Source organism: Pteropus medius, unplaced genomic scaffold, assembly GCF_902729225.1.
Source record: "Pteropus medius unplaced genomic scaffold, Ma_sr-lr_union100, whole genome shotgun sequence".
NCBI classification, from domain to species: Eukaryota; Metazoa; Chordata; class Mammalia; order Chiroptera; family Pteropodidae; genus Pteropus; species Pteropus medius.
Genome location: NW_024350399.1, coordinates 2,810,582 through 2,822,832, shown reverse-complemented (window position 1 = coordinate 2,822,832; position 12,251 = coordinate 2,810,582). Strand labels below are relative to the sequence as shown.

The window sequence follows — 12,251 nt, the reverse complement described above, 5'->3', positions numbered from 1 at the left end:
AGAGTGTTTGGGGCAACTGACTGTTCCCACCTCCTTCTGCCAGGTGGTGCTGGAGAAGGTGGAAATGAAGGTGAAGACACTGCCAACATCATTCCAGGACAGCTTCAACAGACCCCCAAACTCACTTTTTAACTCCCTTAAGTTGAACCTGAAACTGAAGCAAATGTCCTAGGAGAGTCTTTGTAAGGTCTCCATTCTTTTGCAACTTGGCTCTCCTACTCTACGTCCAGGAACCCCTATGTGAAAGAGAAGGAGGTACTTGTGAGAACTGGAGTTAAAACATCACATGCCCTCTTGGACAAATGAAACAGTATCACCTAAGCAGCCCTTTCTATCTCACCATTCTGACTTGGACACTCCATGACTCACCCTTTTCAATGTTGACTAAGTCTCTCTGAGGAAATATGTGGGGGAGAAAAGGGGGCAAAACAGCAGAGATCATGGGAAAGCAGCTGGAGGAGGAGCTGCAGAGAAATTGAAGCTCTCCCCACGTAGGAAACTTTACACAATATTGAGATGCCAGGCCAATGCAGCAATTACACAGCCTTTTTGTCCCCAGCAGAAATATGAATAGAGATTACCCCAGAGGCAACAGGCCCATTTGAAAATATGCTGTCCCATGGTCCCCAAGAGCCTGCTCTAACTTGTCAGACCATATGTTTTGTTGGGTATGAAAGATACATTCACTATGCCCATAGTTGATGAGGTAAATGCTTAGTCACTCCCTGAAGGTAGCTTCATTTTGTAGTCTTAACAGCTGCCCCAGCCCTCCTTCCTCTCACACTGAAACCCTCAGACTCATACTCAAACACTTGCCTCAGATGTGTTCACATGATACACAGCCACACACGTGGATAAACTCATTCTTACACCCACACTGATACACAAAGCCCCTCCACCTGCACACACCTCTCAGGTTGTCAGCATCTCATGGATCCAGCCATAAGCACCACTGATACCCACTCCTACAAAAATAGGGCTTTCGAAGTATTGTTCCTTGGATCGACTTCAAAGAGATGGAGGAGCAGTGAGAGTCATCAGCTGCCTTTCCCTCCAACTTCCCAGCACATCTCTTAGCTCTGTCTCACATTTCACCCCTGGCCCCCTCTTCCTTCCTTGTGCTTAACAATCTTGCTGGAAAGCCCCCAGGCTTCTCAGCTTCCTTTCTAATTCTGGAAAATAAGCACTCTCTGTTCCTCACCTTCTTCCTTTCCAAGTGTTGGTCCCCACTAATGGAATCCAACTTCAAAACAGGAAGCCTTAGGCCAGTGTCCCATGTGTGCCTGAGGCTTAAGCAGGCAGTGGGCGTGGGGTGAAGACTTCCTGAATGTGTGCCCTGCCCCTCAACCTCACCATGGCCCTGCCCAGAACTGATGGTCTTCATTAGTCCCTGGCACTTATCTTGGAACCACAGCCAGTAACAGAACTGTCCCAGCCCTTTGCCTGCCCTGAGCCTAGCAGTGTTATGGGGAACTGTCTGTACCGGGTGAGTGTGGGGCGGAACCCACAGCCCCCACCTCTGCCCCTTCTCCCCTCTGTTTCCCCTTCTTGTCTTTACATCTTTTTCCTTTCCTCTTCACCTCTTATCCTGTCCTTCTTTTTCCTTTTCCCTTCTTACCCCAGTCTCCTATGTTCCCCATTATTGTCCTTATTTGCCTTTCAGTCAGTTCCATCCAGGTCCCTCCCAGGTAACTCTCTCCAACCTTCCCCTGCTCTCCAGCCCTACTCATCGCCCTTCCCTTGCTGTCCCATGACTCTGCTCTTCCTCTGGCACCAGAGTCTCCCTGTTTTGTCCACTATCCCCACTGCATCTAACTCCTCCAGCCCCCTTGTTCTCCAGCCTCAGTTTTCCCTTTGTTCTTCCCTCCCCTTTTCCCTCAGTGGAGGTAACTAGATGCTCTGATTGTCCCCTCTGGGGATGTCCTCTAGGTGGACTCTTCCTCCGCTGCTGGGAACTTGAGTAACTTTTCCTTTGAAGATGAGTTTTGGGATGAGTGGAATAAGTCTGATGAATATGATGATGACTACACTGGATTCGAAGCAGCTGCCCCCTGCCACTCCTGTAATCTGCTGGATGAGTCATCACTGCCCTTCTACATCTTCATCAGTGTCCTGGGTGTCCTGGCTAGTGGAGCTGTCCTCTTTGCTCTTCTCAGACCTCTCTTTCACTGGCAGCTCTGTCCCGGCCGGCCGATCCTGGTGCAGTTGGCTGTGGGCAGTACCCTCTTCAGCATTGTTGTGCCCATTCTGGCACCAGGGCTGAGAGGTACCCACCAGACCCACTTGTGCCACCTGGCCCGCTTGGTCTGGTATGGTTCAGCCTTTGCCCAGGCTTTGCTAATAGGCTGTCATGCCTGCCTGGGCCCCAAACTGGGTGCAGGCCAGGTCCCAGGCCTCACCCTGGGAGTGACTGTGGGACTTTGGGTAGTGGCAGCCCTATTGGGGCTACCAGTCACCCTGGCTAGTGAAATTTCCAGTGGACTCTGCACCCTGACATCCAGACGTGTGATTTTGCAGTTTATGCACACTGCCGCCTGTTTTGCCATCTTTATCCTGTTGCCACTGGGTTTATTGGGAGCCAAAGGGTTGAAGAAGGTATTGGGCAGGGGGCCATGTCCATGGGTGGATATTCTGTGGATCTGGTTCATTTTCTGGTGGCCTCATGGAGTACTTCGGGGTTTGGACTCCCTAGTGAGATCCAGCTTCTTGATATTGTCATCATGTCTGGTCCAACAGACCCTAGACCTGTTGCTGGACCTGGCAGAAGCCTTGGCAATATTGCACTGTGTGGCTACACCCCTTCTCCTGGCCCTGTTCTGCCACCAGGCCACTCGCACTTCCTTGTCCTCCTTGCCTCTCCCAGCAAGACAGTCCTCTCATCTGGACAACCTTGGAGGAAAATCCTAGTTCTCTTCCCACCTGTCAACCTGAAATAAAGTCTACACTGCTTTTATGAAGCTGGTGGTTTCTTATTTTATCTGGGCATGTAGAGGAGAGGAAGGAAAATGGAGGGAGGGTGAGAGGGAAAGGGTGAGGAGAGAAGGAGGGAGAAAGGGGAGGGAGAGAGAGAGAGAGAGAGAGAGAGAGAGAAGAAGAAGAGAAGAGACAAGGAGAGAGAGACAGAGAGAGAGACAGAAGAAGAAGACAAGAGACAGAGACAGAGAGAGATTGAGAGAGAGAGAGAGAGAAATTTCATGCCAGACTGTCCTGCCCGCATTTGTTTCTCTAGCTGTCCTGAGAAAGTGAATGATGTACAAACATCCTCAGAGCATACAAGTGAAGTGCAGAGTTACTGCCATCTCTTCCAAGGGAGGTGGAGGTGGACCAGGATATGAGGGTAATAGCTAAACTTAAAAAAAACTAGAAGAGATGGCTTAGTAGGTAAAGAAAGAAGAGAAGCTGCTACAGAGAGCAAATGAAAGAATAGAAACTGGAGAAAGCAATGAAAAGGAAGTGAAAATGAGCTCAAATCATGGCTCTTCCTCCCTGTCTGGCCTGTCCTACCTTCCTCTGTTCCTTCTGTCTCCCTTATACCTGTTGACTTTGTTTAAAGATAGGATGGTGGTAAAAGAAGATGGAAAGAAGTGTCTTGGAGGAACTTACTTAGTCCAGGAAACATATTAAGATAATTCTGGAAACCATTTCCTAGGAGCCATCTCTCTAAGGTTGATTCTTCAGCATGACCTTAATCCCCGTGTGTGCGTGTGTGTGTATGTGTGCGTATGTACATGCATGTACATCTGTCTATCTCAATTTGTTAAAACCCACATCCATATTAGATACATGAATGTAATAACATGTTGACATGTGTGCTTGCTTCTCTATTAGTGTCTGAATTGCTCACATCTGTGTGTGTGCTCTGACCTCTCGCAGACCTTGTCTTCACTTCATTCTGCTTTCCATATTTGTTCTCAGGATATGGAATTGGGATTTATGATGCACTCTCTACCCATCAGTTTTCTTTACTCTAATCTCTGTCCCTAGTCTTTTCTGTGTAGGCTGTGTACATGGAACTAAAAATAAAGAAGTTGTGAAGTATAAGAAATTAAGAAGAAGGAGCCTAAACTAATTCATTTCTCTTTAGAATCCCCCAGATTTCCCTTATGAACCCCAGTTATTAGAATAAGCCTTTCTTCCTGACACATATCTGTCTTTCCATCTTCCACATTGTACCCATGTCCTGGACTTGTCTTCTTTAAATGTCCTCCTGATTCTTAGGCTGCTAATCTTGATCCTGAGGCTTTTTCTCAACCCCAATATGACCACGTTTCGGTGATGATTGGAAGAACAATTAATAAGCCCCTACCCAAAATGCCACACACAAAAAAATGAGTTCCTCCTCCAATCCAATTAAAAGCTGAGAAAACTTGAGAGAATACCTTACATCTGAATCTAAATGTGGTCTTTGCATTTTTCAAAGATGCGCTATACTTGATTTCTATCCTACACCAATTCTGCTTGACTCTTTGGGCTTGGAGATAAATAGCAGAGTGCAGGAGAGGAGCAGAGATGAGCTACAGCATCCTAGACAGGCGGTGCAAATAGCTGGGGAATTTTTCTGGGTGAGTGTATTGACAAACCCTCCAAAGCCCCCACCTTCTGTTTCTTAGCAACTACCAGGTTAGCTGCTGATTGGTGCATTCTAAATTGAAAGGAGGGATTTAGGGACTGAGACTCGGAAGACATTCTAAAAGAGAAGGGAAGGGAGAGAAAATGAAGAAAAAAGACAATTTACAAACCTAAATTATGCTAAGATCTCCAACTACAATTCATAAATGTATCCCAGTATTTTCATTTTCTCTTATTTCCTTTTCAGCCTTCTCTTACCATTCCTCCTCCAACCTCTGGTCACTCTCAGTCCTACCAGACATTGCTCAACTCCCTTACAAAGTACTGGATTCTTGGAGGGGGCTGACCTAGTTGAGGGGGAGGTGAAGGAGTTTTTGACTTGCTGACCTTTTCCAGTGTAAACCAGATGCCAGGGAGGCTTAATATAAGATGACTGGGGTTGTCTTATCTACCCCCCAGGCCATGATGCCTCCAGGTAAAAACCCCTCCTTGTTCAATCCATTTAGAGAGAAACCTAGGTAGTTCCACAGCCATCATATCTCCCACACAGGAAAGGCAGAGGCAAAAACCTGCAGCCGATAAGACGTCAGAGTGGGTTGGAGACACTTTCCCACTGTTATCTTCTCTCTATTTCACCCCTGCTGACTTTGCCCCAGTCCCTTCAGGGGCTTGTCTTTCCTTGTCATTATCTACGCTGTATTTGAAGTCTGACCTTGACCTCAGTCATTTCTTTAGGGTTTTCCTCGAAGTTCTGTTACCCCAGTCCATTTAACCCACTGCATTCCACCAACCACTCCAACATCGGTCTGAATCTGGCATCTTTTCTGCAATCCTCCAGTAATACAAATCCTGTTTTCTTAGAACCCTTAAGAATTTAATCTGAGAGTTGGCAGGGACTTTGGCTACATTTGAGTTATTGGGCCTCCTGACTTAAAAAAAAAAAAAATCTTCTCAGAAAGATGAGGGCCAGGGAGAAAGCTCTTGGGAGCTCACAACTGACAATCCTGGGGAGGTCGGTCTGCACTGCTTTTTTAAGGAGATAGAATTTTTTTTTTAATTAATTAATTCATTTTTTTTATGGTGACATTGCTTAATGAAATCCAGCAAGTTTCAGCTAAATATTTTAACAGTAAATCATATATATATTAACATTGTGTGTTCACCTCTCATGGTTAAATTTCTTTCTGTCACCACATATTTGACCCCTTTTACCCCATCTATCACCTCCCTCCCCACCCTGGTAATCACTAGTCTATTGTCCATGTCCATGAATCTCTGTTTGTCCTGTTCGTTTGTTGCTTTTAGGTTTATATCCCACATATAAGTGATATCATGTGATTTCCAACTTTTTCTGTCTGGCTTATTTTGCTTAGCATGATTATCTCAAGGTCCATCCATGTTGTTGCAATTGGCAGTTTTTCATCTCTTTTTATGGCTGAGTAATATTCCATTGCATATATATACAATGAAATATATATACAGCTTCTTTAGCCAATCATCTATCGTAGGGCACTTTGGTTGTTTCCATGTCCTGGCCACTGTGAATAATGCAGCTATGAACATCAGTGTGCAAATATCTTTTCAGATATGGGTCTTCAAAACTTTGGGGTAAATATCCGGTAGAGGGATTGCTGGATCATATGGTAGATCAATTCTTATTTTTTTGAGGAACCTCCATACTGTTTTCCATAGTGGCTGTACCAATTTGCAGTCCCACCAGCAGTGTATGAAGGTTCCTTTTGCTCTGCTTCCTCTCCAACATTTGTTATTACTTGTCCTGTTGATTACAGCTATTCTAACGGGTGTGAGATGGTATCACATTGTGGTTTTGATTTGCATTTCCCTAATAGCTAGTGATGTTGAGCAACTTTTAATATATTTGTTGGCCATTTGTATGTCTTCTTGGGAGAAGTGTCTGTTCAGGTCCTCTGCTTATTTTTTGATTGGTTTGTTTTTTGTTGTTGTTGTTATCGAGTTTTATAAGTTCTTTGTATATTTTGGATATTAGGCCTTTATCAGAGGCTTTGCTTGCAAATATATTTTCCCATTCAAATGGTTGTCTTTTTATCTTGACAGTTTCTTTCACTGAGCAGAAGCTTTTTAGTTTGATGTAGTCCCATTCATTTATTTTTGCTATTACTTCTCTCACCTTTGAGGTCAAATTCATAAAATCCTCTTTAAGTGCAAGGTCCTTGGGTTTAGTTTCTATGTTTTCTTCTATGCATTTTATTGTAATCCATTTTGAGTTAATTTTGGTGTGTGGTAATAGACAACAGTCTAGTTTCATTCTTTTGCAGATGGCCTTCCACTTTTCCTAGCACCATTTATTGAAGAGGCTTTTCTTTCCCCACTGTATGTTTTTGGATTTTTTGTCAAAAATTATTTGCCCATATAAACATAGGTTTACTGCTAGACTCTCTACTCTGTTCCATTGGTCTATGTGTCTGTTTTTCTGCCAATACCATGCTGTTTTGATTATTGTCACTTTGTAGTATAATTTGAAGTCAGGAAGAGTGATACCTCCAGCCTCTTCTTTTTTCTCAGGATGGCTTTGGCAGTTCGGGGTCTTTTGTGCTTCCATACAAATCTGATGATTTTTTGTTCTCTTTATTTAAAGAATGCTGATGAGATTTTGATGGAGATTGCATTAAATCTGTATAACACTTTAGGTAGTAAGATCATTTTAACTTGTTGATTCTTCCAATTCAAGAACATGGAATATTTGTCCATTTCTTTGCACTACTTCGATTTCTTTTAATAGGGTCTTAGAGTTTTCATTATATAGGTCCTTCACATGTTTCATTAGGTTTATTCCTAGGTATTTTATTTTTTTGTTGCGATTGCAAAAGAAATCATTTTTTCCACTTCTTTTTCTGACACTTCATTATTAGAAGTATAGAAACGCTATGAATTTTTGAACATTGATTTTGTATCCAGAAACTTTACTGTATTTGCTTACTGTTTCTAGTAGTGTTCTTATGGAGTCTTTAGGGTTTCTTTTATAGAAAACCATGTCATACACAAATAGTGACAGTTTGACTTCTTCATTTCCTATTTGGATGCCTTTTTTATGAGAGACTTATTTCTTAAGGGAAGATTGAAGGTCACATAGACACCCATAGTTCATTTATGCCAAGATTATGCCCCTCCTAGAGGATTTAGGAAACAAGTAGCTGGTCCTCATACCCTTTTATCCATCCCTATTTTCTTCCCACTCCCAGCCACATCATCACCTTCTTCCAGAAGCCACCCTCAGAGGAATTCTGATTGAGAACTTTATTGGTATTTTAAATGCAATTCATTGCCAACTCTAATTGTCAGAGATTTGCATGACAACCATTGTATGTTATCTCTTTATTCTGATAACAGCAGCCCAAGGTTTGGGCACAAAGAGAATCACGGTTTTAATTAACAATAATGCACTTTGCAGACAAATGTGACTGTTTAGGTTAATTAACAAATCCAAGTCCTTCCAAATCATCTCCACACATCTTCTAGGTGATTTGGGCAGGAGGGGTGTGAGGCATGCAAGAGTGGGGGAATTTAAAAATCAGTTCAGCAAAAATGCATGTTAGCTTTTTCTTTCCTGTAACTACTTAATGAAGAGAAGAGAGAATCTCCATGACAGAGAGGCCCTTGAAAAATGAGAGTATGCCAGCAATTGCACTTCTAGGTATTTATCCAAAGAAAACCAAAACAATAATTCGTAAAGATTTATTCACCCCTATATTCACAGTAGCACAATTTACAAAAGCCAAGATATGGAAGCAACCTTAATACCCATCAACAGATGATTGGATAAAGAAGTTATGGTTCATATATACAATGGAAAATTACTCAGCCATTAAAAAAATAAAATCCTACCATTTGTAACGACATGGTTAGACCTAGAAGTTATTATGCTGGGCAAAATAAGTCAGACAGAGAAAGATAAATATCATATGATTTCGCTTATATGTGGAATCTAAGGAACTAAAAGAACAAACTGATAAAAAACAGACTCACAAATATAGAGGTCAATCTAGTGACAGCCAGAAGGGAGGGGGGTTAGGAGGCTGGGAGAATTGGGTGAAGAATTAAAGAAATACAAATTAGTAATTGATAGATGGTTATGGGGATAGGAAGCACGGTATAGGGAATGAGGTTAGAGGAAGAGCAATTATGGAGATTGTTTTATAAATTATATAAATATCTAACCAATGTACTGTATACTTGAAACTGACAATGAAATAAAATTTTTTTTAAAAAAGAAAAAATTGGATATACTTTAGGGGGATTTCAGACATCTTTATGTCATATTTAGATTTAGGAAAACTTTTAGACAAATTTCTATAAGAAGTCCCTGTAATTCTCAAATAGCTTTAATGCATTGTCTAATTATTTGCAGACTTGATTTCTTGCCTTTAGGACCCCAAATTTCCCATCACTGCCCATTTCTTTCCACCTTTCTGAATATGTTCCTACCACATTTTGGGAGCACTTAAAGATGTTTTCTCCCTAAGATTTCACAGATAATGTCCTAAGTTCCACCCTTGCTGTCCTTAAGGATGATTGTGCTTTTTTTCCTGAGTAGTTCTCTGTGTCCTGGAAGAATACACTATATGTGACTCCAAACTGAATCATTCCGAAGGATCTGGACCTTCTCCTCTCCCTCTGAATCAGATACTATTAACCCTTGGGAGAACGGGAGTTATAGGTCTATTGGAAAAGCTGATGAAAGTTATAAAGTCTCTCTTTAGGATAATATAGTATTACACTCAAAATTTGGCAGTTGGTTCTTTCCTACTGCATTTAGAGTTAAACTCAAATGCTTTCACACTGCTTAACAGGACTTACATGATCAGGCTGTGGTTTTGTCTTCTTTTGCTCACTAGGCTCGAGGCCCAGTGGCCTAAAGAACTATCTGTTCTTTAAATGGGCATTCTAAGAATCTCCATTCTAAGAGTTTTTGCACTAGAACATCTCTTCTGCCTAGTGCTGTTTATGTGACTGACATTCTTGGGATCTCAATGCAAATATCGCCTTCTCCAAGAGAGACGTTCCCTATATCCAATGGTACTTAGTGCACATGCATACACCCAACCTGTGTTCCCAATAATTCTTCACTAATGTACCTGGGTGGTTTCCAGTGTGGCATTTATTACACCCTGATATTGTCTTGTTTCTTCATTTATTTGCTTACCAATTTGTTGCTAATCTACCACCGGCTCTCATCACTGGAAAACAAGCACCAAGTGTACAAGAACTTTTTTTGTGACTGGACCATAGTCAGAGTTCAGTAAACATGTGCTAAATATGTGAATCAATTAATTTTGTATGAATAAAGCATGCCCCCCACCCCCAGAGAGTTTACAGTCTTGTGTGGAAGAGGAACAAGTAGGCAAATAATTAGTGCAGAATAAATGCCAGAAAACAGAGCTCCTCTACCTAAGTCGTCTTTCATGCCATTCAATCTTTTGGGAGCAGAAGAAACTGGAGGACTGTGAGTACACAATTTCTGGCTTGAGAACTTGTTTTCTATGTCCACTTTTGGCCAACTAGAGCTGGAGGACTTTGCCACAGTTCCTGGCCTACACATTGGAGGAGCAATCTTTCTTTTCTTTGGGGCATTGCAGGCTTTGCACAGCAGGGAATTGCTGAGAAGGGCTGTGTTTCATTTTTACTTAAGGAAAACTGAGTCTCATGAGACTATGCTAGAGTTCTAAGAGACAGTCATCCATTGACTCAGAACCAATTTTGGAGTCTAGCCACCTCCTTGGATTTTATCACACTCAGGGATAGAGCCCACACTCTTCTAGGACCTAAAAGTCATTTTAGTCTCCAGGATAATGTTTTTTTCCTTATCAGTTCCCCTTCCTCCTCTTCTGTTCCAGTTTAGCACCCCTCCTTCCTCCTCTACCCCTTTGGCAATGTATCTCTCTGCAGTTCTGGGTACTTGGTCAGGTTAACCCTTTAAGGCACTTAGGGATATAGAACTCATTTCATTTAAAGAAAGTATTTAGTGCCTACTAAGTTCAAAACTCTGTGAGAGGTACCTGTCAGCTTCCTTCCTTGGTTCTCAAGATTTCTCAGCCCTCTCTTTAATAATCCTGAACATATTTGGATCCTAAGTCACACAGAAAATCCACCTAGACTTCTCAGTCCAGGCCTCTACAGCACAGCTAAAGATCTTTAGCAAATTACAAAGCCCCTAGTCAGTGGGTGGTCCTTATACATTGTCACATCCAGGAATGTTCTTATACACTCTTACAAGATGGGTGTGGTGAGTCCTGGAAACCAGCACAATGAGGCCAATTACCCAGAGGAGATGAAAGGGGTGTTAAGCATTGGAGAAGAAAACTCTTTACAAATTAGTTGGCCATTTTCTGTCTGTGACCTGAGAAAGTTTGAGGAGAAAGGGGACTGTCCCTGCTATCGGCCTGGACACTTCTAAGGATGTGGCCATGTTTTTCCTCCTCCACATCCACTCTTTCAAGACCCAGAACAGGAATGCTCACTTCACATTCTTGACTGATTAACAGAGGGAGATCCATTGAAAGCTCTGGGAGCATGAAAGGAACAAGTTGGAAGGAAGGTCACTGAGACAGTAAAAGTTGCAGAAATTAAATAAAATGTAATAAAATGTTTTTAAAAAATTAATGGCACAAAATCAGGATAGAAGAGGACTGGCTCAAGCGATATTCTTATTAAAAAAAAAAAAAGACTTAGAGGTTCCATTTGGCCGTATGCTAAAGATGATTCAATAGTATGTGTGGTGGCCAAAAAGCTAATGCAGACTCAAACTGCATTAAGAGACACAGTATACAGAACAAGGAAGGGCACTACATCACTCTCTCTTGTCCTGAACAGGACATTTTTAGAATAAACAGCTCAGCTCTGGGACATGTTGAAAGGGCCACTAATAAATTAGAGCTTTTTAAAGGGGATAAGGTGGCTAAAACGATGACAATTTAGAGATCATACTATTTCCCTAAGGAGGGGCTGAGGCGCAGAGGTGAGTGAGGGTGGGACCCTGATTCTGGAAAATGTAGAAAACATATAGCTATTTTTATAAGCTGAATAGTTGTCCCGCTAAAAGAGTATTAGAGAAGTATGTAACTCTAGTTTTAGAACTAGAAACACTGGATGGGAAGAAATCACAGAGATTGATTTTTGACTAAATGATAGGAAAGGCTTTCCACAGTTGGATTACAGACTACAGAGGTGAGCTGTGTCAGTCTTGTTAAGGTAAACACACACAAGCACACGCACACACACACACACACACATACACTATGTTCTCTACACTCTTGGTGTTCCTGTTTTACAGTGGTAAACATATCAGATAAGGGTTCATCCTTGTGGAGTTTAGAAACAAATAGGAAAGACAGAGATTAGGCACTGAGCACACAGATAGATTACAATTGTTGTTATAGAACTGATACTCTGGAAGAGAATAAGAGAGTAGAACTAATTGAAGTTATGAGTTCACAATTATGGAAAAGACTCAAGCTGAGGCTAAACAGTAACAAACCATTAAAATGGAATAGAGAACTATCCCATGAATCAGGATAGAGCCAGGACCAGCCTAGCAGCTTTTCCCCAAATTGGCAGCGCGTCAGAATTGCCTGGGGAGAGATTTTCAATCGTTTTTGACTAAATTCAGGATATTCAGATATTCCGAATCAGAATATTTGGGACTA

At 41.9% G+C, this 12,251-nt stretch overlaps 1 protein-coding gene across 1 annotated transcript; it reads left to right on the top strand.

The window, feature by feature from the left end:
- The first annotated feature begins 106 nt into the window (after nucleotides 1-106).
- ACKR1 (atypical chemokine receptor 1 (Duffy blood group)) lies at nucleotides 107-2,953 on the top strand. Its single transcript, XM_039840019.1, has 2 exons — nucleotides 107-1,486; nucleotides 1,930-2,953. Exons 1-2 carry the CDS (start codon nucleotides 1,466-1,468, stop codon nucleotides 2,905-2,907), a joined length of 999 nt encoding a protein of 332 aa, XP_039695953.1. The 5' UTR covers nucleotides 107-1,465; the 3' UTR covers nucleotides 2,908-2,953.
- The last annotated feature ends 9,298 nt before the right edge of the window (nucleotides 2,954-12,251 follow it).

What these genes read in the sequence shown, in the direction of transcription:
- ACKR1 (XM_039840019.1), top strand. Translation starts at nt 1,466, where the DNA reads ATGGGGAACTGTCTGTACCGG. An exon ending in TGGGGAACTGTCTGTACCGG is followed by an intron (nt 1,487 to 1,929) that starts GTGAGTGTGGGG and finishes GATGTCCTCTAG; the next exon opens with GTGGACTCTTCCTCCGCTGC.